General features: G+C 41.3%; 1 protein-coding gene across 1 annotated transcript; it reads left to right on the top strand.

The window, feature by feature from the left end:
* The first annotated feature begins 1,598 nt into the window (after positions 1-1,598).
* Positions 1,599-27,396, top strand: GPNMB (glycoprotein nmb). The gene is made up of 11 exons (XM_043462829.1): positions 1,599-1,899; positions 7,379-7,531; positions 9,400-9,543; positions 11,085-11,249; positions 13,531-13,689; positions 14,022-14,333; positions 18,464-18,562; positions 19,355-19,457; positions 21,821-22,035; positions 25,775-25,868; positions 26,309-27,396. Exons 1-11 carry the CDS (start codon positions 1,830-1,832, stop codon positions 26,460-26,462), a joined length of 1,668 nt encoding a protein of 555 aa, XP_043318764.1. The 5' UTR covers positions 1,599-1,829; the 3' UTR covers positions 26,463-27,396.
* The last annotated feature ends 417 nt before the right edge of the window (positions 27,397-27,813 follow it).

The raw sequence follows: 27,813 nt of genomic DNA on the forward strand, positions 1-27,813 counted from the left end.
ATAGGGAAGGAGGGAAGACATAAAAGAGGACTTGATCACTGTGTCTGTCACACTAAATAAGATTTGTTAACAGAATAGTTGGACAGTTTTCTTAGAGACGGTAAGAGCTAATCTGACCAAAAATAGAAGCCAGAACTAATTGTAAGCAACAAAAGGAAATCATACTTTTCAAAAATCAATACTAAGTTTCCTCTAAACTGAAAAGCTTTTTATAATTATAAAAGTCACTCATGTTTTCTGTAAAAAGCAAACAGAACTATGTAGATTATTCACATTATTTTAAACTAACAGCCGTTTCCATTATTCACTTATTCATCTGTATTTGAAATCGGTTTTCTTTCAGTTGTGCATATGTTCCCTTCCCTGTTTTTCCACTTCACAGTTGCTTCAAAGGCTGTAAAATCGGCTCTGAAGAGCTGTGTGTGGCCTTAGGGTAGGGAGTTTCACAGACTATTTTCTTTTTTTTTTTAATGGTTTATTTAGTTTTTGGCTGTGGTGGGTCTTCATTGCTGCATGCAGACTTTCTCTAGTTGCAGCAAGCAAGGGCTACTCTTCATTGTCATATGTGGACTTCTCATTGCAGGGGCTCCTCCTGTTGCAGAGCACAAGCTCTAGGGTGTATGGGCTTCAGTAGTTGTGATTTGTGGGCACAGCAGTTGCGGCTTGTGGGCTCTGGAGCGCAGCCTCGGTAGTTGTGGCACATGGGCTTCCTTGCTCCGAGGCAGCACGTGGGGTCTTCCCGGACTGGGGATTATCGGTGTCTCTTGCACTGTAAGGCGGATTCTTAACCGCTGGACCGCCAGGGAACCCCACAGACTATGTATTTCTGTGCCTCACTAGCACAGCTGAAGCAGAAATCACCACCCCAAGATTTCCCCTCACCCCTGGTCAGGGCTTCTGTATGTTCTGAGAATGGTTATGTGGATGTGACTGAGAGAATGATCACATACAGTAAAGTCATGTCGCCACATTTTCTGCACATTCTGTAGCCATAAATGATTTGATAGAAGTAATGTTCCAGGCCAAGCTTATTTTTACATTTCATGTTTACTTTCTGTAACATGAAATAAATATGCTGTATGTGGCATGCAGTTTGCCCTGAGTGATACAACACATAAATGAATGCTTTGATAGCAGTTATCAAAAATTGATGCAGTTTGTTCCAAAAGTTAAATGGAATTGCACAGATATACTAAATGCACTTTCTTGAGTAAATTTCTCGACTATCGGAGTCTGTGCAGCTGTTTCAGTTACCTTTTGACACAACATATATTTATATATGTCATCCACAATTTCAAGTGATGGAAGAGATTGCTCCCCATCTTAGTTTCCTCTTGGGGGAAGGGGATGTACAAGCACTAGCTAGCACTGGGAAGAGCTGCTAATCTAAATTATAGCAAAAGAAACATAATTGTGACTTTCAACATGATCTGAGTAAGTGAATCAGCAAAGGAACTAAAAAAAGTTGATAACCAATGAGGTTAGAGACTTTATTTGGGGAAGGATATCAAAACAGGCCCTATAGCAAAGTAAATCCCTTTAACTAGAATGTAGAATAACAACACTGAAATGGTGCGCATCTAAAAAGTGAATAAATAGATGCCAAGGGCGAGTGAGTCAGAAGCACATGAGTGGAAGTGGTTGAACTCCAGAGACCAAATCAAGCAATGCTGCTTAATACCATCACATGATCCACCCTGAGGCTCAGTATTTAATTAAAATGAAGAGTGGAGCACAGCAAAAACCAGACGAACACTGTTGTTCTTAGTGGATGAAGCCAGAGGAGTTACAAGTTAAACCTTGATTGCCTGGGTCTGTGAGAATTCAGCATGGAATGTCTCTACTGTTTTCTGGGATTTCTGCTTTTGGCTGCAAGATTGCCACTGGATGCTGCCAAACGTGAGTAACTCTCAGTTTCTGCCCTTAACCCATTTTCTGGCTATTGGCTGAAGTGATGGGTTTGTCTGAGTCTGCAGCTGGCCTTTAGGAAGCATTCGTGCTCACTCGTTTCCTCTGGAAATGGTTGGGGATGTTGAGAGCACGGCAAAATGCATTCTGTTCCATTCTTTGCTCCAGGCTCTTAGGAAGTGAAAGATGCATGGCCCCTCTGTTGTGGAGGTTTATTCTATCAAAATTGCCACCTACTCTCTTAGAGACATTGGGAGGGTTCGGGTGCGAAGGGCACAGTCTCTGGCTTGAGATCACAACAACACTACCCACTAAAGTTTGTCTGGTTTCCATCCGCCGGGATAGGGCCACAGAGGAACTGAAGCCCAATTCTGGAAACAGGTTTTCTAATAACTCCAACCCAGAAGCTGTTGCCAGTTCTGCTGAGGGAATTCCCTGGCAGGCCAGTGGTTAGGACCCCGTGCTTTCACTACCAAGGGCCTGGGTTCAGTCCCTGGTCAGGGAACTAAGATCCCACAAGCTGCTCAGCCAAAAAAAAAAAAAGAAAAGAAAATGAAAATCCTGCTGATTTTTCACAGACCTGCAGGAGTTTGCTGCCACTGTAGTGAGGTTACTGAGAAAAGAGCTGAAGCCCTGGGTCTCTTTTCTAGTTAGAGGCTGGGGACTTCTTAACAAAGGTAATGCCCAGACCAATGAGGAGCTGCTTTAAAAAGAGGAGTTTGTGACTGGAACGGAAGCCAGAGTTGTGAGCCACCAAGCTCACAGGCGGCCCACTTGTCCAGTCCAGGGGATGTGTGGCCCCAGCAGCTCCCGTCCTCCAGGCAGAGGTAGCGTGGAGTGGGAGAAGGGAATGAGTGAGATATCACCCAGAAGGTCCACTCTGCTTCACTCTAGTAGAGTAACGACCTTCGCAGGGTGAAAGTTCTGATTTTGCCAGGTGACTCCACGAGGGGGCAATGGTGGGGGTGGAGTGGGGGAGGGAGGTACTGAGAAGGGGTCCAACATGTGTTCAGTTCAGTTCGGTTTAGTCACTCAGTCATGTCCAACTCTTTGTGACCCTATGGACTGTAGCATGCCAGGCTTCCCTGTCCGTCACCAACTCCCGGACCCTGCTCAAACTCATGTCTATTGAGTTGGTGATGCCATCCAACCATCTTATCCTCTGTCATCCCCTTCTCCTCCCACCTTCAATCTTTCCCAGCATCAGGGTCTTTTCCATTGAGTCAGTTCTTCCCATCAGGTGGCCAAAGTATTGGAGTTTCAGCTTCAGCATCAGTCCTTCCCATGAATATTCAGGACTGATTTCCTTTAGGATGGACTGGTTGGATCTCCTTGCAGTCCAAGGGACTCTCAAGAGTCTTCTCCAACACCAGTTTAAAAGCATCAATTCTTCAGTGCTCAGCTTTCTTTATAGTCCAACTTTCACATCCATACATGACTACAGGAAAAACCATAACTTTGACTAGCTGGACTTTTTTTTGGCAAAGTAATGTCTCTGCTTTTGAATATGCGGTCTAAGTTGGTTATAACTTTTCTTCCAAGGAGCAAGCGTCTTTTAATTTCATGGCTGCATTCACCATCTGCAGTGATTTTGGAGCCCCAAAAATAAAGTCTGCGACTGTTTCCATTGTTTCCCCATCTATTTTCCATGAAGTGATGGGACCGGATGCCATGATCTTGGTTTTCTGAATGCTGGGTTTTAAGCCAACTTTTTCACACACTCCTCTTTCACTTTCATCAAGACTCTCTTTAGTTCTTCTTCAGTTTCTTCCTTAAATGTGTACGACACCATGCATAGTGCTATGCTAGCTGCTCCACTTACATCAGTCAGGTAGTCCAGATGGTCCTGCCACTATTCAACGGGTGAGGAAACAGGAGCCCAGCTCTGGCTTTTCACCTGCTGGGCCCAGATCTCTCATGGGACGGTTCTGGACACAGGTACACACATTCCTCTCACTTCTCCTCCCTGCAAGAGAGAAAAGCCCAGCAATGAAGTGCAATCCCGGAGGCTGCTGGGTGGAGGAGGAAGAGAGGGGGCCACTGCTGGCTCCCGAGCACGCCGGCCAGTTCCCCAGGTGGCGGTGGGACTGATGGGGAGCTGGGGGGGCGGGGCGCCAGGAGCCCGCAGTGGTGGGGGGGTCTTGGACAGCGACCTGGGATGGAGCGAGAGGGGGAGAGCGTCAGGGGGCCAGGGTCCTGCAGCCAGCGCTGAGACCGGAAGCTGGCCGACCTCCCAACCCCAACTCACCTTCCCGCCCCCTAACCACCAAGCGGAGGGTCTGTAGTAAGCGGCTGGGAAAGCACCCGCGACGGCAACCGGGGAGCCCAGACGCAAGTGCTGCGACGGCGCGGGCGGGGGTTTGGCCCTTGTCCGGCCGCTGAGCCGCATGGAGTCTCGCAGCATCCCAGAGAGGCTCTGCAGGCCCCTGTCCCAGAGGAGGGGGTGGGCCAGAGACAGTAAGGAACTCGCTCCAGGGCGCACAGCGAGCAAGGGGAAGAAGGCTTTCGTGCAGACCAGACCGCCGTCCTTCCTGCCAGCCCTGGGTCTGGACCACGAAAAGTGACTTAGCTCTTCTGAGCTTTCCTTTCTTTGTTTGCGAAACTGAGTAATGGGATTCTTGTGAGATCAGCTACTTGAAGTCATCTTTTTTTATTTATGTGTGTGAAGATTTGTATCTTTTTCTCCCTCCTGTAATTCCTTAAGTGCGTGGATCTGTTGTCCTTATTTATCTCTTGGCTTCTCTGTTGCCTTGGGACATGGTAGTGATCAGCAAGCATTTAATAACTGATCAGTTCCCAGAGAAGAAGGCTAAAGTGCTTGGAGGAGGAATTGTCTCACCTCCATGTCCACTCAGGACAGACTCCCCCAGAGCCCGCAGTTGGGGAATGGAGGGACAGAGAGTTGACAGGTCATGGGAGGCCCCTGCACCTAATCCTAGTGTGTGCTCCACCAGCACCCCTTGCTGGGCTCAGTAGGCAGGTTAGCCTGAGGCTGGGTGGCGGTTTGACGGGAGGCCCAGCCTATCAGCATTGCAACAAAACCTGCTGCTCTGCTTCACCTTGGCCTTAAGACGAGATACCCTGGCCACAAAAAGTAAGGATGGGTAGAATTTCATGGTATATCAGACACCAAGGTACTCCTTTCCATTTTCCAATCATAGCCCTGGTAAAGATGGAAGGAGAAGGTATTGACAAAGTATTAACAGCTCACAAGCAGCCCAGCTGCCGTGTCTCTGCTGGTGGCCAGAGCAGGGCCTACGAAGGGGAGAGGGAACAGCCGCATGGTGCTGGGTGTGTACCCCACATCTTTCCCCTCCCCACTGTCTTTTAAAATCTTACCGTTGGGCTTTTGTTGTTGCTTTTGTTCTATTTTTTAAGTCAGTTTTTTAAATTTGACGTTGTTGTAGATTCACATGCACTTTTAAGAATAATGCAAAGAGATCCCTGTGTATGTACCCTTCACCTGGTTTCTCCCAAGGGTAACACCTTGCACAGCCGTAGTACAATGTCACAACCAGGATACTGACATTGACACAGTCCAAACACCAAGCAGTCCCATCACCACAGATACAAACCCACTTCCCTTTCTCACTCAACCCCACCTGCCAGCCCCTGGCAACCACTAATCCATTCTCCAATTTTATAATTTGGTCACTTCAAAAATGTTAGAGAAATGGAAACTTATAATATGTAATGTGGGGGAACTGGCTGTTTTTACTCAGCATAATTTACTGAAGTTGTTGCATATATCAATAGTTATTTCTTTATCACTGAGTAGTATACCACACTATGTCATGTACCACAGTTTATCCGTTCGCCCCACTGAAGGATTTTCTAGTTGTTCCAACTTGGGCTATTATGAATAAAGCTGCTATGAACATTAATGTACAGGTTTTTATGTGAACATAAGTTTCCATTTTTTCTGGGACAGATGCCCAAGAGTACAACTGCTTGGTTGCATAGTAATTGCGTGTTTAGTTTTACAAGGAAACTGCCAAGCTGTTTTCCAGAATGGCTATACCATTTCTACCAGCAGTGTATGAGTGATTCAGTTTTTGTACATCTGATGTCATTTTTAATTTTAGTCTTTCTGATAGGTATACAGTGACATCTCATTGTGGTTTTAATGTGCATTTACTCACTGGTGAATGATATTGAACATCTTTTCATGTGTTTACTTGCCATCTGTGCATTCTCATCTGTGAAATGTCTGTTCAGATCTTTTACCCTATTATTTGGAGTTTTTAATATTTTTTTTTGCCATGTTATGTGGCAGGTAGGCTTTTGGTTCCTCCCAACCAGGGATCGAACCCACACCCCCTGCAGTGGAAGCATGGTGTCTTAACCACTTGACCATCAAAGAAGTCCAATTATTTGCTCTTTTTAACATTGCGAATTGTGAAGATCCTTTATATGTTCCAGATAGTGTTCCTTTGTTGGAAATGTGGCTTGCAAGTATTTTCTCCCTATCTGTAATTTGCTTTATTATCCTCTTCACAAAATGTTGCAGAGCAAAATTTTTTAATTTTAATGAGGTCCAGTTTATCAATTTCTCTGTTATAGATTAAGATTTTGGTATTAAGTCTAAAAATTCTTTCTTACTTAGAGCCTGAAGATTCCTCCTAGGCTTTTGGCTTTTTTACAGCACTGTGTGTTGAAAAGCTATCTTTCCTCCATTGGATTATTTTTGCAAAAGTCAACAGGGCATATCTATGTGAATCTATCTTTGAGTTCTGCAGTCTGTTCTGTGGACCTATATGTTCATTCCTTGTCACTCTCCTTTTAAGTGTGTATCTCTCCTTGACTTTTGACATTTAAAGTCAGAAGAAATCTGTTTGGATTATGTTTCTGGAAACACTGACATTCACTCAGAATCTGAGAAACAGGAAGGCCTTGGAAGAGTGGGAAAAAACTGATCCTGGGAATCAAAAGTTGCAAATCTTCATTTCCACTTGATTAAAGATGTCTCTGAATGAATCATGTCACTTCTCTAGGACTGAATTTCTTCACCTATAAATGAAGGAATTTGAATTAACTAATCTTAGCTCTTTCATTGTCGAACATCCTATCATTCTATGACTCAAAATTCAACTGAATTTCCAGTTATGAACATTTATTAATAAACATAGATTTCCTTTGTTCCTCACTTTGTTCTTTTTTAGAAACATACTGTCTCATGGTATCACAGGACATTTGATTTTTTGTTTGATTTGAAGGCCCAGAGAAGAAACGTGGCCTGAAATCCCACAGCCTGTTTCACTGTAGCAGGTTCTGTGGCTCCCAGATCAATGTTCTTTCAGTGTTCATCTGCCTCCATTATAAAAAGGGAATTACGTGCCGCTCCCTCCTCCTACCAGCAAGGAGGAAGAGAAGACAGAGGCTAGTGGCATCCTTTCAGTATGGCTTCTCTGAATACCTGCTAAATGAGAGGTAAGTAGACAAAATAATTTTTTTTCAAATATTTTTATAGGTTTTCATGATGTGCTGAGCAACGAAAGACCTTCTGGTCACATGTGGGAGCACAACCAATTAAATGGGTGGTCTTCAGATGAAAATGACTGGAATGAAAAACTCTATCCAGTGTGGAAGAGGGGAGACTCAAGGTGGAAAAGCTCTTGGAAAGGTAAATCAAAAGACTCAAACAACTGTAATTTCTTCTTCTTTTCTTTTTTTTAGTTGCAAGTGTATAATAGTGATTCAGTTTTAAAACTGAAGTATAGTTGGTTTACAATGTGTTCATTTCTGCCGGACAGCAGTGATTCAGATATATATGTATGTATATATTTATACACATTCTTTTTTTAAAATATTCTGTTCCATTATGGTTAGTCTCAAAATATTGACTATAGTTCCCCGTGCTAGACAGTGGGACCTTGTTTTGTATCCATTCTATGTGTACTAGTTTGCTTCTGCTGACCTCAAACTCCCCTACTTCTCCTCCGCCTTGGCAACCACCTCTTGTCTGTGAGTCTGTTTCCATTTCATAGATAGGTTCATTCGTGTCATGTTTTACATTTCACGTGTAAGTGATATCATAGGATATTTGTATTTCTCTGTCTGACTTCCTTCGCTTAGTATGATAATCTCTAGTTCCATCCATATTGTTGCAAATGGCATTGTTCCGTTTTTTTTTATGACTGTGTAGTATTTCATTGTATATATGTACCACGTCTTCTTTATCCATTCATCTGTTGATGGACATTTAGGTTGTTTTCATGTTTGGCTACTGTGAATAGGGCTGCTATGAACATAGAGATTCACATATCTTTTTGAATTGTAATTTTTTCCCTCCTATTTGCCCAGGAGTGGGATTACTAGGTCAGGTGATAATTCTATTTTTAGTTTTTTTATGAACTTCCATACTGTTTTCCACAGTGGCTGCACCAGTTTACATTCCTACTAACTGTGCAAGAGGGTTTTTCTCCACAGCCTCTCTAACATTTACTATTTGTAGGCTCTTTGAAGATGGCCATTCTGACTGGTGTAATGTGGTACCTCATTGTAGTTTTGATTTGCATTTCTCTAAACATCTTTTCGTGTGCCTATTGGCCATCTGTATGTCTTCTTTGGAGAAATGTCTACTTAGATTTTCTGCCCATTTTCCAATTGGGTTGTTTGGTTTTTGTTATTGAATTATATGAACTATTTATATATTTTGGAAATTAATCCTTTGTTGGGCAAATCATTTGCAAACTTTTTCTCCCATTCTGTTGACTGTTTTTTCATTTTATTTATGGTTTCCTTTGCTGTGTAAAAGCTTGTAAGTTTGATTAGGTCCCATTTGCCAAACAACTGTAATTTCTTCTTTCAGTTCATGTTGTAGATTGTGGACTCTCTATCCATGAAAGCAACAGGGCTCATGTTGCTTCCATGAATGATAGTACACTAGTTATCAGGTGGGAGGCACCTGGATTTGGCAATGTTCCCTTTATTGTCACAGTATCACTTTCTAAACTCCTCACTCTCCTCCACACACAGAATTTAATCTCCTTAGAAATTTACATTTGGTACCTCTTGGAAGGTTTTGGAAAGCAAGCAGGTTTAATGTGGGAATGGTCATCTTCAAAAATTCTGAGATTCCAGAGCACTTTGACCATCTCAAAAGTGTGATTTGTCAGAAAGTTATTATCTTTCCATTCACATCAAAAATGAATGACTCCTTCAGTCATTCACTTTGAAATTAAAAATTGCAAACCTTTAATACTTGTTTCCTCAATCAAATTAAACAGATTTTTCATTATTTAAGTAATTGTTCTCTCTGTGAACTCAGAGAGTTCTCTGAAGAGCTGTTCTTCAGTTGGTCTGACTTTCTAAGTTCATCTTCTGGAGTGTTGTGCTCTGACAGCAGAATTGGGAGTCCTGCAAATAGTTTATTGTAAAGAGGCAGAAGGATCCTCTGGTCCTTATTTGTAGATTTAGCTTTCCTTTCTTTATTTCAGTGAAAAGGAAAAGAGATGTTTGATCACTGAGCTCCTTGTTTCTATGTCCTAGGAGGCCGTGTGCAGGCAGTTCTGACCAGTGATTCCCCAGCATTGGTGGGCTCAACCATAACATTCGCAGTGAACCTGGTATTCCCCAGATGCCAAAAGGAAGATGCCAGCGGCAACATAGTCTATGAGAAGAACTGCAGAAATGGTAAGGAATGTTATTCACATCACAGGAATGGAATTCTGGCTCCTCAAAGAATAATTTGATAGCTCTTTGTTGATCAGATCAGTTTCTGCTCACAGAAAAAAAAACGTGGCTAGCACAAATGATAAAATGCATATATTTTGGTTTTGCTTTGCTCTTAGTTAAAACAGAGAAGCTCTTTGTCCAAGTTAAAGAGCACGAATGATTACGAACACATCAAGGGGAATTATCTTGTTAAAACTCAACAGCCTTAAAAACTCAAATAAATACTGAAATTCTTCAGTCAGAAACAAGACTATTAAGGGCAGTGATGATCTGATTTTATCACTTAGAACTTCTATTAAACTGCCAATGGTTTATTTCTTTTTGATTCATCTTCTGATGAGGAAAACAATAAATTCTGTATAGAAAGAGTTTGATCATTTAAAAGTATTATATTTAGTAGCCTGTAGTTTTGGTTTTTGGTTTTCTTTTTTTGCTTTTATCCCACTAAACAAGTTGATTCTTATGAATGTTTCAAGTGACAATGCAGTTCTCTTTTACATGAGAGAGTCCATGTAAAAAAACTTTTACATGGGAAGTTTTATAAAGTACCTCTCACCATTAGAAGAAATGAGAGCTCTTGAAAGAGATGACTGATTCCAGGTGTAGGACAGGGCACTTTTCAGGTGAGCCAGGGACATCTCGTGCCAGTAGACAAGGAAGTAATGGGGATATGTCACAGGGACACAGAGGCAGCTTGAGGGGCCCCTACTGGCCATATGTGGGACAATTTAAGAATAATTTAAAAAAAAAATAGTGGCTGTAGTAGATGGATAAATAAAAGGCTCTCCATAAATGTCAGTGAACATAAAAAAAAGAGGATGAGAAGATTGTTTCAGATGAAAATATATTGATCATGACTTGTTCAAAGTGGAAAATGTCATACATTCAGAAAAGTAGGGAGCAAGTACATCAAAATTCAGCAAGTTTAATATTTTTTTCTGTTTGCTTCCATCTATCTGTATTTCTATTTATATATCTTTTTTCCGAATCGTTTGAAGAAATGAAATACGCTTGTGTAGGATGTGACCCTTGATTGGACTGTGGTAGGAGTGGTAATGATATGATTATGAAGGAGAATGTCTCTATTCTTAGAAGTGTGCTGAAGTCTTTAGGAGAAGAAAGTCATGATGTCAGATGAGTTGGGGGAAAAAGCTCCAGATAGACAGAGTGAATCAAAATAAAAAGATACAGCTTCCCTCAGTTTGCTTTGAATATGCTTGTGGTTTGGAGCCCCAATATGAAGATAAACATATTAAATGAAAACTCTGAACTTTTCTGAAAAATTGCTTTATATAAAACTCACTGAAATACAATATGTAGGCAGAAAAAGACCCAAGTCATAAAGGTATCATTAGATGAATTCTGAATATTAGGGTGTTAGTTGTCCAACCGTATCTCAACTAGTTATGAAAAAATATGAAAATGTATTTAATTCAATGGTGAACATTGAGCGTTCTGAGTCCAGATGACAATCATGGTGTGCGCCTTTCTCTGTTTAGATACTGGTCCATCTCCTGACCTTTATGTTTACAACTGGACAGCGTGGACAGAGGACAGTGACTGGGGAAACGACACCAGTGAAGGCCATCACAACGTGTTCCCTGATGGGAAGCCTTTCCCTCACCCCTGGAAAAAGAATTTTGTCTACGTGTTCCACACACTTGGTTGGGCTATTACAATCCCCCCTAGTTTCTTCTTTACCTTTCCTTAAAATTTTTAATTTTGTTTTTCTTTTCTCATTCTATTATTGAGAATTTCAACACCAGGAGTTTAACAATTACTCTTTTAACTTTCCTTCAGTGAGGGATAAAAATAAAATCTTGGCTAGCCTTGCCATATCTCTAGGACATCAAATAGTTAAAAGGAGAAAAAGACAGGTTTGGCTTTCTTTTTTTTTTTTTAAAAAAAAAAGAACTACTCAATTTGTTTCTGTCTAAAGCAGTAATATGAAAAATGATATTTGAATGGCATATGGATGGTCATTTGTTGATTTATTCTTTAATTTCTTATATTTTTATATATTTTTTAAAATTTCTTATATTTTTAAAATAATTTTAAAGAATTAAACTTATACTCTTAGTAGAAAATTTGGAAAATGCAGAAAAGCACAAATGAAAAATCAGTCATCATAATTCATATCAGAGATTATCATTGTTAACATGATGGTGCTTTCTCTACTAGTATTTCTTTCTTTTTTCTAGTATTTCTTAATTAAGATAATAACATATACACATTTTGGTCAAAATTATGAGCATTGACTAAAATTCTTATGCAACTTGCATGATCTTATGGAATCCATTTTGCTTTATTATTAGTGATTCTTTTTTTAGGAGGACTAAATTTAGGTTGTTATTAGCAAAGCTGCTAAATTCTTAGTTAAAAATCTTAGGTTCCATCTGGATCTGAGCAGTTCAAATCTGCTAGCCATCACACAAACTCCAAATTTTGGAATGTTTTGTCAGTCTTAGTGAATTTCAGAGAGCTTTTCTTTCTTCAATTATTTACAAATCAAAGCAACATATTAATAATACACTCCAGTTGAACAAAGTACAAAATATATAACAGATACTATGCTCGTTGATTTAAAGCAAATTTTTTTCAGGGCCTTGTGGCCCTGAAACTGTGGCCCTGTCAGTTAACTCCCCAAATGTCATTTCTTTGACCTGAAATGACATTTGTCATGTACATGGAGTCACATAAACTCACTAACACTTCAGATTCTGTTTAGCCTAGTTAATATCGATTAACTTAACTAGTTAAGATGTCTTTATTTAACATCAGCTTTTAGTCCAGAAATTGCTGTTTTCCTAACAAGATTGTTTTGAATTTCCTTTTTCTGCTGAAGTCTCAGAGTTAACTGACATTTTCTCTCAGCTAAGCTCTGCCACTGTGGTCTGCCTCTGGGTGCCATAACTAGCATTTCCTCACGTATCACTAATTCCAAGAGACATGTCTTCCCCCTTTAATCTCTAACAGAATTGCCTCTGCGTTTCAAGGTAAAGGGGGATCCTGAACCTTTACTGACACCTTTTTTTTTTTTTTTGCCATACCTCGCCGCATGTGGGATCTTAGTTCTCTGACCAGGGATCAAACCCATGCGCCCTACAGTAGAAGCACAGGATCTTAACGCTTGGACTGCCCGGGGAAGCACCCTTTTTCCTGACACCTTTGATCATGTGATGAACATGGTCTTTAAGCATACCCATCTTACAAGTATCCATCTTCTAAAACCTTTTGTTCCAATGACACATCTATGACAGGTGCCTCATAAAGATTAGAAAAATCTTTGAGCCCTAAAGGAGAGAAAATTACTGTCACTAGCTAGTCAGTGGTGATTAGATTTAGGTTAGAGTTGGAGAAAGAAAAAAGACTCAAGGGCCCTAGAAATGTCAATGAAACTACTTCATTCCTTTTCATACCCACCATACCTGTTTCTTTTTCACCACTGCGTTTTCATATACAAATGTTATTAGAAGGTGGAGGAATCTAGTTCCCTAAAAGAAAAAAAGTTGCTCAGCAATATAGCTGAGCTAGTAATATTATTACAAAAATGAGGTAGATTTTTTTGATATATTTTTTAACTCCGTTGAATACTTCACTATTACATTAAATGTATTTTCTGTGGGAAGCACATGTATTTCAAGTGCCAGGTCACTTACTTATAAAAAGTATTTGTCAACTAAGGACTAACAGCATTATCCCACTTAAACAGCTCTTTTCATTTTAGTCAACTATATACAACTATATTTATTTGTCGGTTTTATAAGGTTTTATATAAAAATAAGCACTGTCTTCCTTTCTGAAGGAACCAAGACAGCATCCCCACCCTGTTTTTCCTTTCTCAAAACAATCTGTAAATGGTAGTTGTTAGTCTTTAAGGAACATCAACTTTCTATAGTGATCATATGATGTAGCCAATAACTAAACATTTCTATCTTCTCAAAGGTCAGTATTTCCAGAAATTGGGACAGTGTTCAGTGACAGTTTCCATAAACACAGCCAATGTGAGTCTTGGCCCTCAAATCATGGAAGTAACTGTCTATAGAAGACACCGACGGGCATATGTTCCCATCGCAAAAGTGAAAGATGTGTATGTAGTAACAGGTAAGTGATGTGAGCTCTGAATTAACTGAGGACGAGGTGCTGAGTTCTGGTGATGATGTTAGTGGGTTTGAAAAAGTAGAACCAAATATTCTGGGTTAGGTTACACCTCATCTGGACTCCTTTTCAACCTCATATTTAATAACATATTCCATCTGTGTTTTCTAAAGTAAACCAAGAAAACTCTAGAAAACTTGCATTAAAAAATGGGAAACGATGCTGAATTACCCCTCATTTTAATTTCCAAACTAAAGGCACTGTTGAAGTCACCCACTTAAAATCAAGCAATCACGCCCTCCTTCTTTCTTTCTTTTTTTTTTGAATGTACATTTTAGATCAGATTCCTGTATTTGTAACTATGTCCCAGAAGAACAATCGAAATTCATCTGATGAAACCTTCCTCAGGGACCTCCCCATCACGTTCAGTGCCCTGATTCACGACCCCAGCCACTTCCTCAATGAGTCTGCCATCTACTACACATGGAACTTCGGGGATAATACTGGTCTCTTTGTTTCCAACAATCACTCTTTGAATCACACCTATGTGCTCAATGGAACCTTCAGCCTCAACCTCACCGTGCAAGCAGAGGTGCCTGGACCTTGTCCTTTGCCTTCACCCAGACCTCCAAAAACCACCCCTTCTTTGGGTAAGTGTTTTCCAGGTTAAGTTTTGTTGGCAGGGCTCCTTAACAGCTAGAAAAAAATTCATGTGGTTTGTATAATTAGATCCTTAGTTAAAGAGATTATGTAAAGAATCTGCAGTGATTCTGTTTTCTACCCGTTGATTTCCTTTAGCTACTTATCATGACGTTTAGTTGTTAGAACATGGAAGAAGAATCTGTTTAAAGTCACTTGGTGGTTCACATACAGTTCTTTGACCTTCCTAATTCTCACTGTTCCTTGTTATGTATACAGGTGCTTTCCCCCTTCCAGTCCTTCACATTTCTGTCTGCCTCCCAGTTTTTCTAGTTAATGGGAGACATGTTATCCCCTTATAAACATTCAGGCCATTCCATTGTCCTTTCTCCCCTTCCACATTCCCTTCCCCACTTCCATTCTCCTCCCCACCCTGCCCACATCCACTCCACGTCCTATGAAAACTCAGCCATCCTTATAAGTAGTTTACAAAGGGCTCAAAAAAGAATAAACCTTGAGAACATTTCTTGGCTAGCAGACTGGAAAGATTCCAGACACTAAAATCATTCTAGAGATAAGGCATAATTAATTAATCCCAACTTCTCATAATAATATATGGGAACATTCAAGAAGTTCTTGAGCATTTACTTTGAGAAGCATTAGCTTTCGTCTAATTCCGTACCCTACCCCATGCCATCACCATCCTTCCCACTCAGCCATGAATCAGTCTTCCATCCAGGCATCCCAGGGATAGCAGTAGACTGACATCCTCTCACTGCACACAAGAGGGTGCCATCACCAAGGACAGACAGAACACTCCACGGTGATGTCCAGACTTGTTGCACTTGGCTTTTTATTTTTAACCCAAACCTGTTAGATATAAACAATAAACTGTTATTAATAAATAAGTGTGTTGTTAAAAAAAACTTATTAAGTCAAGCATATCTAATGCCAGACACTGTAAGTTGTTGCTGATTTTGCTTTTTTTAAAATACTTTTAATTATAAAATTAATACATGTTCATTAGTAAAAATTCAAATTCAGAAATTTCAAATAAAAGTGAAAGCTCCTGCTTATTCTCTCCTCCCAAGAGTAAAACCTTGTTAAGAGTTGGTAGTGTTTGTTTCCAGATCTTTTCTGTCCATTTACAAACATTTTCCATAAATACAAATAGGATTTGTGGTTTTAATTTTTAGGTAGATGGGCTCACACAATATATATTGCTTTACAATTTGCCTCTTTTCATTTAACAAACATCACAGACATCTGTCCATTATAAGTACATGTAAGTGTAATTCACTTTATTCAATGACTTCTTTATTTAACCGTTCTCTTATTGATGAACACTTAGTTCATTCTAATTTTTATTATAAATATAACTGCCTTGAACAACTCTAAACATATAGCTTTGTTTTGGTATTTCTGGAGAAGAGTCAGTTTATTTATCCACAAGAATTGATGGTCTTCCTTACAAATAAGGACATCAAGTGTAAAATTCAAAATAAATTACAGATGCTTGCTTTGTCTGTATAGAAATTCCTGAATGGTAAAGGTTTTAATGTTAGTCTATTTTGAATTGCATTTTTATAAAGCAAGATTATTTTTCTTAGAACATATTTATATCATAACATATGCAAAAGATATTTTAAGTCAATGAAAGAGTATTTTAAATGTGTTGTTATTTTCTATAGGTTAAACCATAAGATAGAAGGTAGCAACCTTATGAATTCATTACATTTTATAGTGAAAGGCAGCTACTTGACTTCATCTAAAGGTATTAGATCAACCATAATCAATCCCAAAATGCCGTAAAACAACTGTGAGACTTGGACAGACAGAAATATGTAATGGGACCCAAGGTGATGATAGGAGTTAGCCCATGACTTGAGAAAGGGGTTAGAGTGCTTGTCCTCTGGGGAGAGAGCATTTTTAACTACATAGACCATATTAACAGGCTGGGACTGTTGAGCACTGGATTGCTATTTGACCAGAAATTATGTTGTCTCTGCTTTGGTAAGTGGCTTCCAAATAAGTACAGCTATTACATAGAAACCAAATGCAGCCGCAGGAGTGAGACATAAGCAAAGTTGAAGTGGTGACTCAGGGGATAATTACGTTATAGGATAGACAGGTATGCACTAGCTTTAAGCCCCAGAATTCTCTTCCCTTAGCTGACAGTGCCACTGATCATTTTTCAGAATTTTGTGCACAAATCTAAAAAGATAAACCTTTCCAAGACTGATGCTAATCAGTGTTATAATATGATATATGTATTTATGCATGGCTTCCCTGATGACTTCAGTGAAAAAGAAGCTGCCTGCCAATGTAAGAGACAAGAAATGTGGGTTCGATCCCCGGGTCAGGAAGATTCAGTAATGGCAACCCACTCCAAAATATTCTTGCCTGGAGAATCCATGGACAGAGGAGCCTGGTGGGCTACAGTCCGTGGGGTCACAAAGAGTCCTTCACGACTGAAGTGACTTAGTATGTGTGTGTGTGTGTATGTGTGTGTCTGTGTGTGAGTATAATATATATATATATATATATATATCATGTTATTTTTTATATCATATATATATTATCTATGTATCTGTGTGTGTGTGTGTGTGTGTGTGTATAAATAAAATCTCCTTGCAGTCCCGGGGACTCTCAAGAGTCTCCCCAGCACCATAATTCAAAAGCATCCATTCTTCGGCACTCAGCCTTCTTTATGGTCCAAACTATAAAGAAGTTTTCTAGGGAAGAGGCTGCCACCCCTACTACCCTTCACAAACATATCTTTTGCTTTGAAGCCCATCCGTTAAATCTCAGAATACAATGAATGATTACCCTGCAACTTCCAAACAACCACCTTGAGACTCAAGGAATATAGCCAATCTGCCACAGCCTGCGCTGCTGATAAACCACACCTACATCTGAATCGGACATGGTGTCAGAACCTTTCTGGGTTTGACCCAAACAATGTTTCCCAAAGTGTCTGCCACAGAGCACTCATTTCCAGAGTTGCTCTGAGAGCTGTTCTGCGAAGTTCCCTCAGCATAGGAGCATCACAGACACACTCGTTCCCCACTAGAGGCTCTGAGGCCCTAGAGAAATCTCCCAGTTGACTCCATCCTTACATACACCTATGTTAGAGCTGCACCTCTTATGAAGTTTTGATTCCCCCCAAACTGGGTCCATTTTCATGTCTTTGGAAATTTAAGAGACAATGATGTTGTATTTTCAATATTATATTTTCTTTCCAGTCTTTTTATCTTGCTAATGGAATACCAACACCTTATTTAGAGCCTTTTAAATTGTAACTAATAGAGCATTAAATTCTTTGCTCTAATCACATTCAAAGGGCTATTTTTCAAAAGTATCTTGTATTCCCTTCTTTCCTTCCTCACACCTCTGCTCATCACAGTGACTGTAAGACTTCGAGAATATAAACCTAGGATCCATGAGACATCCAAATGGGGAAAGAATTGGCTTTTTCCACGTTGTTTGCTTCTTAACATTTAAAATTACATGTCATATATGCTATAACACACCTATATCTAAATAAATATATATATATATATAAGAGCATATTGGGACAAGGAAATGAATATTTATTAATTACTTCCTACGTGGCAGGCATGAGAAGCAAGTTTTATATGTCTTATCTATTTAAGTTTAATAGTTCAACCCTGGTAGGTCAGTAAATATTGTTCCTATTTTACAGATGGGCAAATTGAGGCAAGGAGAAGTTAAATGATCTGCCCATGGTCTCAAAGAACTGAAAGCAAGGGGCCTAGAATTTGAGCCCAGAATACCTTCTTCCAAAGTTACAATATAATTTTATCTATTGTAGCCTGCTTTATTTCATGATTATTATGTTACACATTTTAAAATGGCTTTCACCTTTCATTTGCTATTTATATTTGAACGAGACATGGGACTGTGTTTGCTTACATAATTTAACAATTTTATAATGTAGCTCTCACATCTCATGAATTGTTATGCATTTAGTTCAAATTTCTGAAGCAATTTAGTAGTATAGAATTCTTGATGTTTTTCTAAAGAGCAATAAACAGACGTTTAGATCTTTAGTTATATCATGGACATCTTTTGCATTCTCAGAAACTTATCTAAAAATCTTTCTATTTAAACCCTCTAGTACCTACTGGTGACAATACCCTGGAGCTGAGGGAGATTCCTGATGAAAGCTGCCATATTACCAGATATGGCTACTTTAAAGCCACCATTACAATTGTAGGTAAGACCATGGGGGAAAGATGTTAGAATCCACCTTGGGCAACCCACTCCCTTCCCTGACTCCAGGGAGGGGTGGGGTTGGGAAACGAGGGCACCCACTCAAGGTGCTACCACACGTGCACAAAAAAGACTCCACTAGCTTCTAAATTTCCACCTGCCTTTCCAGCCTTCCTTAGACATCCCTCTAAGAGATGAAACGAGGTTCTCGGTGGAAACAAGCCCTCAGTGAGGCCCGCTTAGCGAGGAGCCTGCGGGGGTCCTGGACCTCCTCACCCTGTGCAGCTCAGAAATCTGAATGAATGTGGCCTGAAGGAAGGCCAGCTGCAAGTTCCCACAGCTCCTGCTTTCCTCTCCTGGGTGATTTCACAAAGTCACACCTCCTGTGTGTGAGAAAGGGGTTGAAAAGAACAGCCACGCAGGGCTGTGCATGAGGGGCACTCACTGCTCACTGGTGCCCAGCAGAGGAGTTGGGTGGGGCTACAACTCACGTTGTATGCTCTAGGGCTGAGCCCCTTGGCAGGAGACACAGTGGATGAGGCCTCCCTTCCTCCAGGGTCATCTGCCTCCTGACACGTACACAGGCTTCAGGAATGAAGGTCAAGCTTGGACTGAAGAACAGTTCAGTTTGACTTTGAAAATGCAGCCTGGACATGTATCCAAACTCTGGGATAGCTTCCCAAGTCTGGCATGGCGAACGGCTGTGTTCATTTTGTTTGGCCTTCTGATTTGTTAAGAGGTGGTTTGGTTTTCATTGTATTTTGATGTGTTTTTCTATGGGGTATTGTTCCATTAGAGGGCATTCTAGAGGTTAACATCATCCAGGTGACAGACGTCCTGATGCCTGGGCCACAGCCTGACAACTCCCTGGTGGATTTCGTTGTGACCTGCCAAGGGAGGTGAGTACACAGTCTCTGAGGAAGGAAGGGGCCAAGTGAGAACCCCAGGTGGAACAATGGCCTTCGCACACCTCCCACCTGTTAGGTTGATTTGGAATCTGTGTACCCAGTTGCTCACTCAGTTCTGACTCTTTGCAACCCCATGGACTATAACTTGTCATGCTCCTCTGTCCGTGGGAATTCTCCGGGCAAGAATACTGGAGTGGGTTGTCATTTCCTCCTGCAGGAGATCTTGCCAACCCAGGGATCAAACCCAAGTCTCTTAGATCTCCTGCACTGGCAGGCGGACTCTTTACCACTAGTGCCATCTGGGAAGCCCCAGATTTGGATTCTAGTTCCTCACTAAGCCAGAACGAGGACGGGCCCTCCCAAGTACTCTCAAGTGTGCACTTGCTTTGCTGGAGTTGAGCAATGCTCATCACCTTTAACTGTTGAATAATTACTAATTGGACACTTACTGTGTCCTTAACATTTTACTTCTGTTTTCATATCAAGTCCTCACACAATCATCGAGTCTTCTCATTTTACAGATTGGGCCACCAGATACACAATGATTATAGTACCTCTCCAGATGGTGGGTACCCAGCAGAGCAAGGTTCGCAGGCTCAGAATCTCTGAAGTTCCCTGAGGCTCCTCTGGGGTCTGGGGAGCCAATGTGGAAGGGCTGTGGCCTTGTGCTAATGCATAGCAATGCCTGATTAACCTGTCTCTCTTTAAACTTATAAAACTCTTTCTAACATACTACATAATTTGACTTCCTGTGGTTTGCTTACAACTATAGTCAATAGGGGCTTCCCTGGTGGCTCGGTGGTAAAGAATCCACCTGCAGTGCAAGAGACGTGGATTTGATCGCTGGATTACAAAGATTCCCCTGGAAGAGGAAATGGCAACCCACTCCAGTATTCTTGCCTGGGAAATCCCTTGGACAGAGAACCCTGGCAGGCTACAGTCCATGGGCTCCCAGAGAGTCAGTTGCGACTGAGCATGCACATAGATAGATAATAGACTAAATAGAAAGTAATTACTATATAAATACTTTATCAATTAACCCATTAAATATTTAAATAATTTAAATATAATAAATGAATCAAGGAATTAAAATGTATGTGTATATGATATATATGGGTTTCCCTTGTAGCTCAGTCGGTAAAGAGGTTAAGAATCTGCCTGCAATGCAGGAGACCTGGGTTTGATCCCTGGGTCAGGAAGATCCCCTGGAGAAGGAAATGGCAACCCACTCCAGTATTCTTGCCTGGGGAATCCCATGGACAGAGGAGCCTGGCAGGCCGCAAGAGTCGGATATGACTTAGTGACTGTATGTGTGTGTGTATGTATGTGATGTATAGATTAGAGAATGAGCCGGTATAAAAATGAGGCCATACTTGATCCAAAGGGAGAGCTCCAGGGAATTCTCTGGTGGTCTAGTAGTTAGGACCCCACTTCCACTGCAGGAGGCATGGGCTCATCCCTGGTCAGTGAACTAAGGTCTGGCAAGCTTAGTGGTGCAGTGCAAAATAAGAAAGGAATAGCTCCAAAGCTCTCTGAGCTGGGGAGGGAATGGGAGGACAGAGAGAGAGAACATCCTGACTGGAGAGGCAAAGGTGCTACCAGAGGCCCGGGGTGAAGAGAGCGTGAGCTCATCTAATTCCCTGATCCTTTATCAGCCTCGATTCAGAGCCTGGTCTCTCCATTCAGGAGGTCTACTCAGACGTGAAACAGAGGCTAAGACAGTAGTGCATGGGAGCCGAATGGTTACAGGGACAGCTGTCAAATATCTTTTATGCAAATCCCAGCTCCACCTCTAACTGCTTTTGTGGCCAGTGAGCTCTCCTCCCAGGGCTGGTTTCTCACCTGCTGCGTTAGGCTACTACGACTTGCCTCGTCAGGTTGCTGAGAGGAATAGACAAGGCCGTGTCGCTTATCTGAGACTCAGAGCGCTGCACACAGCAGGTACTGCATGAACAGCTCCGGCCGCTGCTGCTACTATAGTCAGATATCTGCACGGGCCCACACAAGGCCGGCTGGCACTTAGCACTACCTTAGCCTAACACCTAAGCCACCTGCGTCTTTGAGTGTCTAGGGAGCCAAAGAGAAGAGGCAAGTTCCCAGCAGCCCCTTGGCTTGGGGGAAATAATTTCCTCCTTCTGCAGTCCTAGGGCCTCACCTTCCTGAGCATATAGAGGAAACAACGGCTCACACACCCAGGCTTGTTTAAGAGTAAATTGTATGTGACAACTTCACACGATATAGTTTGAGTAAGACTAAGGTGGGATTCAGTTTCACAGGAGTGTAATGATGTTTTCCTCTTAAACTGAGGTCGTACTCTCCTCTCTCTCCCTCTGGATGTCATTCATACCCCCCAGCATCCCCACAGAGGTCTGCACTGTCATCTCTGACCCCAGCTGCCAGATCACCCAGAACCCAGTCTGCGACCCTGTGGCCGTGGAGCTGGGCGACGCGTGCTTGCTGACGGTGAGGAGAGCCTTCAGTGGGTCTGGGACATACTGTATGAATCTCACTCTGGGTGATGATGCAAGTCTGGCCCTCACGAGCACCCTTGTCTCTATCGCCCGCAGAGGTAAGTTTTGTTTTATGGTTGTACGAACATTTCATGTTGCAGATAAAGCATGTTTCAGATACTAAAGCTATTCAACACTTCACTCTCAATGTTTAGCTTTATTCCAGTGTAAAATTCATTGAACTGTCATTAATGTGGATTTGAGAAATGATATTACAATATAATAGCAAATCTACTTAGGGAAGGGATGAGAGAGAGAGAACTTATGAAATAATGGCCAAAGGAAAACCTTTACATTTATTTATTTATGGCTGTGCTGGGTCGTTGTTGGTGTACGGGCTTTTCTCTAGTTGTGGTGAGTGGGGGCTACTCTCTAGTTGCGGTGTAAAGGCTACTCATCGCAGTGACTTCATTTCTTGTGGAGTGCAGGCTCTAGGCAGTCACTTGGGCTTCGGTAGTTGTGGTGCATGGGCTTAGTTGCTCTGCGTCATGTGGAATCTTCCCAGGCCAGGGATCAAACCTGTGTCCCCTAAATTAGCAGGAGGATTCTCAACCACCAGGACCACAAGGGAAGTCCAAGAAAAGCCTTTTGATGAAAAAAATCAGCTATGATCACGGACAAGTAATAATGGGATGTGGTCACTGAATGCTTGGATAGGTTTGTATTTCAAAGGGAAACTGTAAAGCCCAACATCAAAAAATAACAATGTTCTCCAATTAAACTATAACAAAGGGGAGACTGCTGTCATGTCCTCAGGATCTACCTGGACAAAGACATGACGCCAAGAAGAGAAATGAGAAACCAGGTGGACTCTTGGCTCCCTTCTAAATTACCATGGACCCTTCATTTCTTTCCCAAAGTCTACCAAGCATTACGCTGAGACGGCAACAAACCAGATTACCCAGTCTTTAAATGTTCAGCAGACAGACTACTCCTTGTCCCCTTAACCTCAGAGGGGTAACATGTTGACAAAGTGGATGAAGGAATTTCACTGAGAAATTCCCGTTCACTGGTGGCTGTTTATTTTCCCTAACCCCTAGGGACTCTACCTGGTGACCCTAACTGAATTTCACATATAACTGGCTATGTTGTAAAATATTTCTTCATTTCTTAAAAGAAGTGCTACATGGTGGAACGGAAGGGACAGGTAAAATTGTGCACACAAGACAGCATGTATTTTGCTCTTAAATTATTTATTTATTTATTTGGCTGTGCTGAGTCTTAGTTGTGGCACACAGGATCTTTAATCTTTGCGGCAGTATGTGGGATTTTTAGCTGCGGCGTGTGGTTCTTCACCTGTGGCATGTGGGATCTAGTTCCCTGACCAGGGATCAAACCCAGGCCCCCTGCATTGGGAGCATGGAGTCTTAGCTACTGGACCACTAAAGAAGTTCCCACTTTGCTCCTTAATTTGAGTATTGTTGGGTATAATCTAATGACTAACTTACAAATAATACTTTTGGTCTTGGAGTCTATCTTATAAAGTGAAACGTACTTAAATATATATTTACTCATTAACTGTATAAAAGGCAGCTTTAACCTTATTGAAAGAAAAGCATAAGTAATAATGCATATAATTATTTGCTTGAGCTTTTTTTTTGGTGAGAGCCAAGGTGTACATAAAAAAAAAAAAAAAAGGATGCAAATATAGCCTGCTTCCTTGAAGGCAGGATACATGGGGCTTGGGGTGCAGGACTGGGGAGCATGGGAAAAAAGAGGTAGCCAGAGCCTCTGTATCCTACTGAATGTGGACCTTCTATGCCGTCACTTTTGGGAGCTACTGGGGTCATTCTTCTTGTGTTGCCACAGCTGCTTTTAAAACTGCCTTTTAGAGTCCTAACCTAGTCCATGAAGCTTCCTTAGTTCTGGCAAATCACCATTCTCTTACCTAGATTAGATGCTTGGATATTTGCTTTCCTTTAATACCTACTGAGTTAGTGATAACTTTAGGTGTGACCTGAACTCTGTGTGTGTGTTTTTTTTAATTTATTTATTTGGCTGCACTGGGTCTTAGTTGTGGCACGCAGGATCTTTAGTTGTGGCATGTGGGATCTAGTTCCCTGACCAGGGATCACACTGGGGCCCCCTGCATTGGGAGCACGAAGTCTTAGCCACTGTACCAGCAGGGAAGCCCCTGAGCCATTCTATTTATTTATCTATGGTTGCGCTGGGTCTTAGTTACCACGTGCACGAGCTTTCTCTAGTGGATAGGCAAGTGGATAGTCTTTGCTGTGGCGCTCGGGCTTCTCACTGCAGTGGCTTCTTTTGAAAATTGCAGAGCACAGGCTGTAGAGTGTGGGTTCAGTAGTTGCGGGGCATGGGCTTGGTTGCTCTGTGGCATGTGGGATCTTCCCGGACCAAAGATCAAACCCATGCCCCCTGCATGGGCAGGTGGATTCTTAACCATTGGGCCACCAAGGAAGTCCCTCCCTGAGCCACTTTTAAAATCCAAAAGAGGAAGGAAAGAGAGCTTTTAATTCAATGGAAATTGTAAACTGATGACTTGTTTCAGAGTCAGAATTTCAAAAGTTGACCACTGTTCGAAGGCGAGCGCATAGACTTTTAGCTGAAACGACTTTTAATCATTGATTCACTAAATGTTCATGAAGCACCTGGGATGTTTTCAACAAATATTCACTGGGTATCCACTCCGTGCCCAGCACAGCTCCAGGCACCACAGAGAGAGTTGTAGATAGAGTGAGAACAAGGTAAGGAAGATCCCCGCTTTAGTAAGCAGAAACAGGGAATAAACCAACAAGATGCTGTTGTGAAGACAACAAAACAGAGCATGCAGGTTGACAAGCAGGGAAGAGAGGAGACAGACGTGGACTCTCGATTGAGAGGTCAGGAAAGTGTGCCAACCTGGTGGTGCCCGCTTGGCAAAGGGCCCCCTCCGAACTGAGACCTGCATTTCCAGAATGAGCGGCCCGCCTAGATCTTTATGTGCACTTATAGGGTCTGCGTTTATTCTGTGTGTAAGGGGAACCGCTGGCAGGGTTGGAGCGTGATACGATTAATACTTTTAGATGATCATTCAGACTGCTGAGTGAAGCCAGGGTTATTGGAAGGTAACACTGCAAGTGAGCAGATGGTGAAGATGTCCTCACAAGGGAGAGGGCTGGTGGCTGGAACTGTGATGGTGGCGGAGAAGACAGAGGGAAAAGAGACCAACTTTGCTTACACTTTGGTGGCAGAGACAAGGCTAGTTGATTTGCTGGGTTCTGGGAGAACAAAGAAGACATAATCCAAAGAAGGAATTGTGATAGAGTGTGGTGGAGGCAGAGGAAGGGTGACAAGGACAGACTTGACAAAGGAAGGCATGACCCAGTGCCCTCATGCATGTCTGGAAGGTGTTGCAAAGGGTGAGATGCTGGCAATGAGCTGGGGGATGGGCATTCCCAGCAGAGGGCATGGAAATTTGAAAGAGCATGGGGAGGATGGATCTTTATCCCAGCTGGAAGGTAGGCAGTGGAAGATGAGGCCAGAGAAGCAGGCGGAAAGTTCGTGAAGCCTTTTGCTGCATGGGCGTGGCTGGGTTAACTCAGACCAGAGCAGGTGTCTTCAGGACATGACATCTTCTAAGCCCTTAACACAGTGTTCCAGACATGCTAACTCATTCTCTAAATGGAAGGTAAGCTGCCCTGAAGACTATGTATTATGTAATGGGAAAGATTACTGAGAGCTCAGAGGGGCTATATATCTTCTGTTTGCACCCTTCCTCGTTGATTTAATTACATTACAAGCAGCATGTCCTCTAGGTGGAAGCTGTCACTAATATGACCTTGCTTCTGTTTTAAGACCCAGCTTCCCTTTCAAGAGTGGCAAATGGTATCCTGGTCTCCCTTGGCTGCTTGGCCATACTCGTCACTGTGATTGCCTTTTTGATGTACAAGTAAGTTGCTGGTTCTAACACTTTAAATCACTAGAGTATATTGTCAAAAATAAATGGCATATTTCTGCACAAGTGGGCTGTTTTCCCTTTTCTGCTTTGAAACATTTTGTGTGTGGGAAGAAAATCTTCTACTGAATGATGAATAGCAAACTAGCCTATTAATTTTGCTGTGGTTTTTTTTAATCCCTAAAAATGCTACCAAATGTCAATAACTTTACCAAATTGTCAGTTTAATGCTTAACATATAATCTCAAGTTATAGTAAGCAGGCACATTTCTTGCATGAAGAAGAGAAAATGTATTTTAATAAGATAACACTGTCTTAAAAGCCATAAGTTAAATGGAATGAACGATTCTGCACTTGACTTGTGAAAGACTTATAGAAAGCAACCTTTTCCAGCTGGAGATCTCTTTTTAATCTGTCCAACACATTGCTTTCAGAAAACAGAAGGAATACAAACCAATAGAAAACAGCCCTGGGATCGAGATCAGAGGCAAAGGCCTGAATGTTTTCCTCAATCATGCAAAGACCCTGTTCTTCCCTGGAAACCAGGAAAAAGATCCACTGCTCAAGAACCAACCAGGAATTCTTTAAATCTTCAGCCTTACTTCTGACCAACAGCTCATCCTCAGCACCATTTATGTCAGCTTGCTAGAGTGGATGATGATAACTTTTTAAAAAGATTAATGTAAAATATAGATTGTGGGTGAGGGAGGTTCAATTTTTTAAATTTTTTATAGGTTAAGTGACATTTTAGGGACATGGCTGAGGTTGCATGTAGTTTAATTCTTTTCCATGTTGTACAACTGATAAAACCAATTAATAGAGCTTCCTTTCATGATGATTTATGTTTCACTTACAATGTCTTAGGTAATCAGTAGGATAGATACGCTATATTCAGAGTAGCAGGAGAAGGTGCTATTCATTAGAGTCTGACCTAAGTTAATTGGAAAGAGAGGCTGGACATGTTCTAGCTTTCCATATAATCGTATACATAAACCAGTGAATTCCTGTTCTGAAGGTCATGATCCAAGCTCCCTGAATCCTGTGTCCATGAACATGCATGAGCTCCCAACAGAACACTGACAGGTCAGCTTTTAGTAAGCTGTGCATGCTTGCTATACTAAAAAAAAATACTAGGCTAATAAATGTGTGAATATTGTCATGACTGCCTGCCCAGTCCAAATGTGTAAAGGATCAGTGCTCATTCATTCATTTTTCCCATGGACATTTATGTAGCACTTTCTGTATACCAGGCATGTTGCCAGGTACATAGCCCTGTACTTGTGTTGACAATCTTGTGGACATACCTGAATTTCTGTAGACTCTGGCACTCATAGTTGAAATGATGTATTATGATTTCCCAAAGAAGGAAGTCTTTCTGGTTTTCCTACCCATTTCTCTATTCAAATGACACAGAAACTTAATCAGTAAGGATTTTACTTTCATTTGTAACTGAAACCACCATGTGTCAGTCATGACATTCTTTTTCTCCTTCCTGAAAAATAAAATATGAGAAGAGACCAGATCTTGGAAATATTTTTCTAATTTTTGTGTGCCTTTCAATTTCCTGTACACTTTTAACACATAAAAAGTTGTTTAACTTTGCACCGTGGAATGCTGATAATTTCTGAGTATTTTATATTTTTAAGTATATTAATACAATATATGAAATTTTGACTAATTATATATATATATATATATATAATTACACCAATCTAAAAGAAGATTTTATACAAACAGTTGTTCTGGAGTCTTTGTTTGAATAGTCAGTATTGTAATAAAAATAAAGGGGAGAGGATAGTTCTAGGTCACAGATTAGCAATCATTTTCTGTAAAGGGCCAAGTAGTAACTATTTTAGGCTTCATGGGCCATATGGTGTCTGTTGCAACTACTCGACGCCAATACTGTAGCAGAAATGCCATCATATACATAAATGAAAGG

Source organism: Cervus canadensis, chromosome 3 (assembly GCF_019320065.1).
Source record: "Cervus canadensis isolate Bull #8, Minnesota chromosome 3, ASM1932006v1, whole genome shotgun sequence".
NCBI classification, from domain to species: domain Eukaryota; kingdom Metazoa; phylum Chordata; class Mammalia; order Artiodactyla; family Cervidae; genus Cervus; species Cervus canadensis.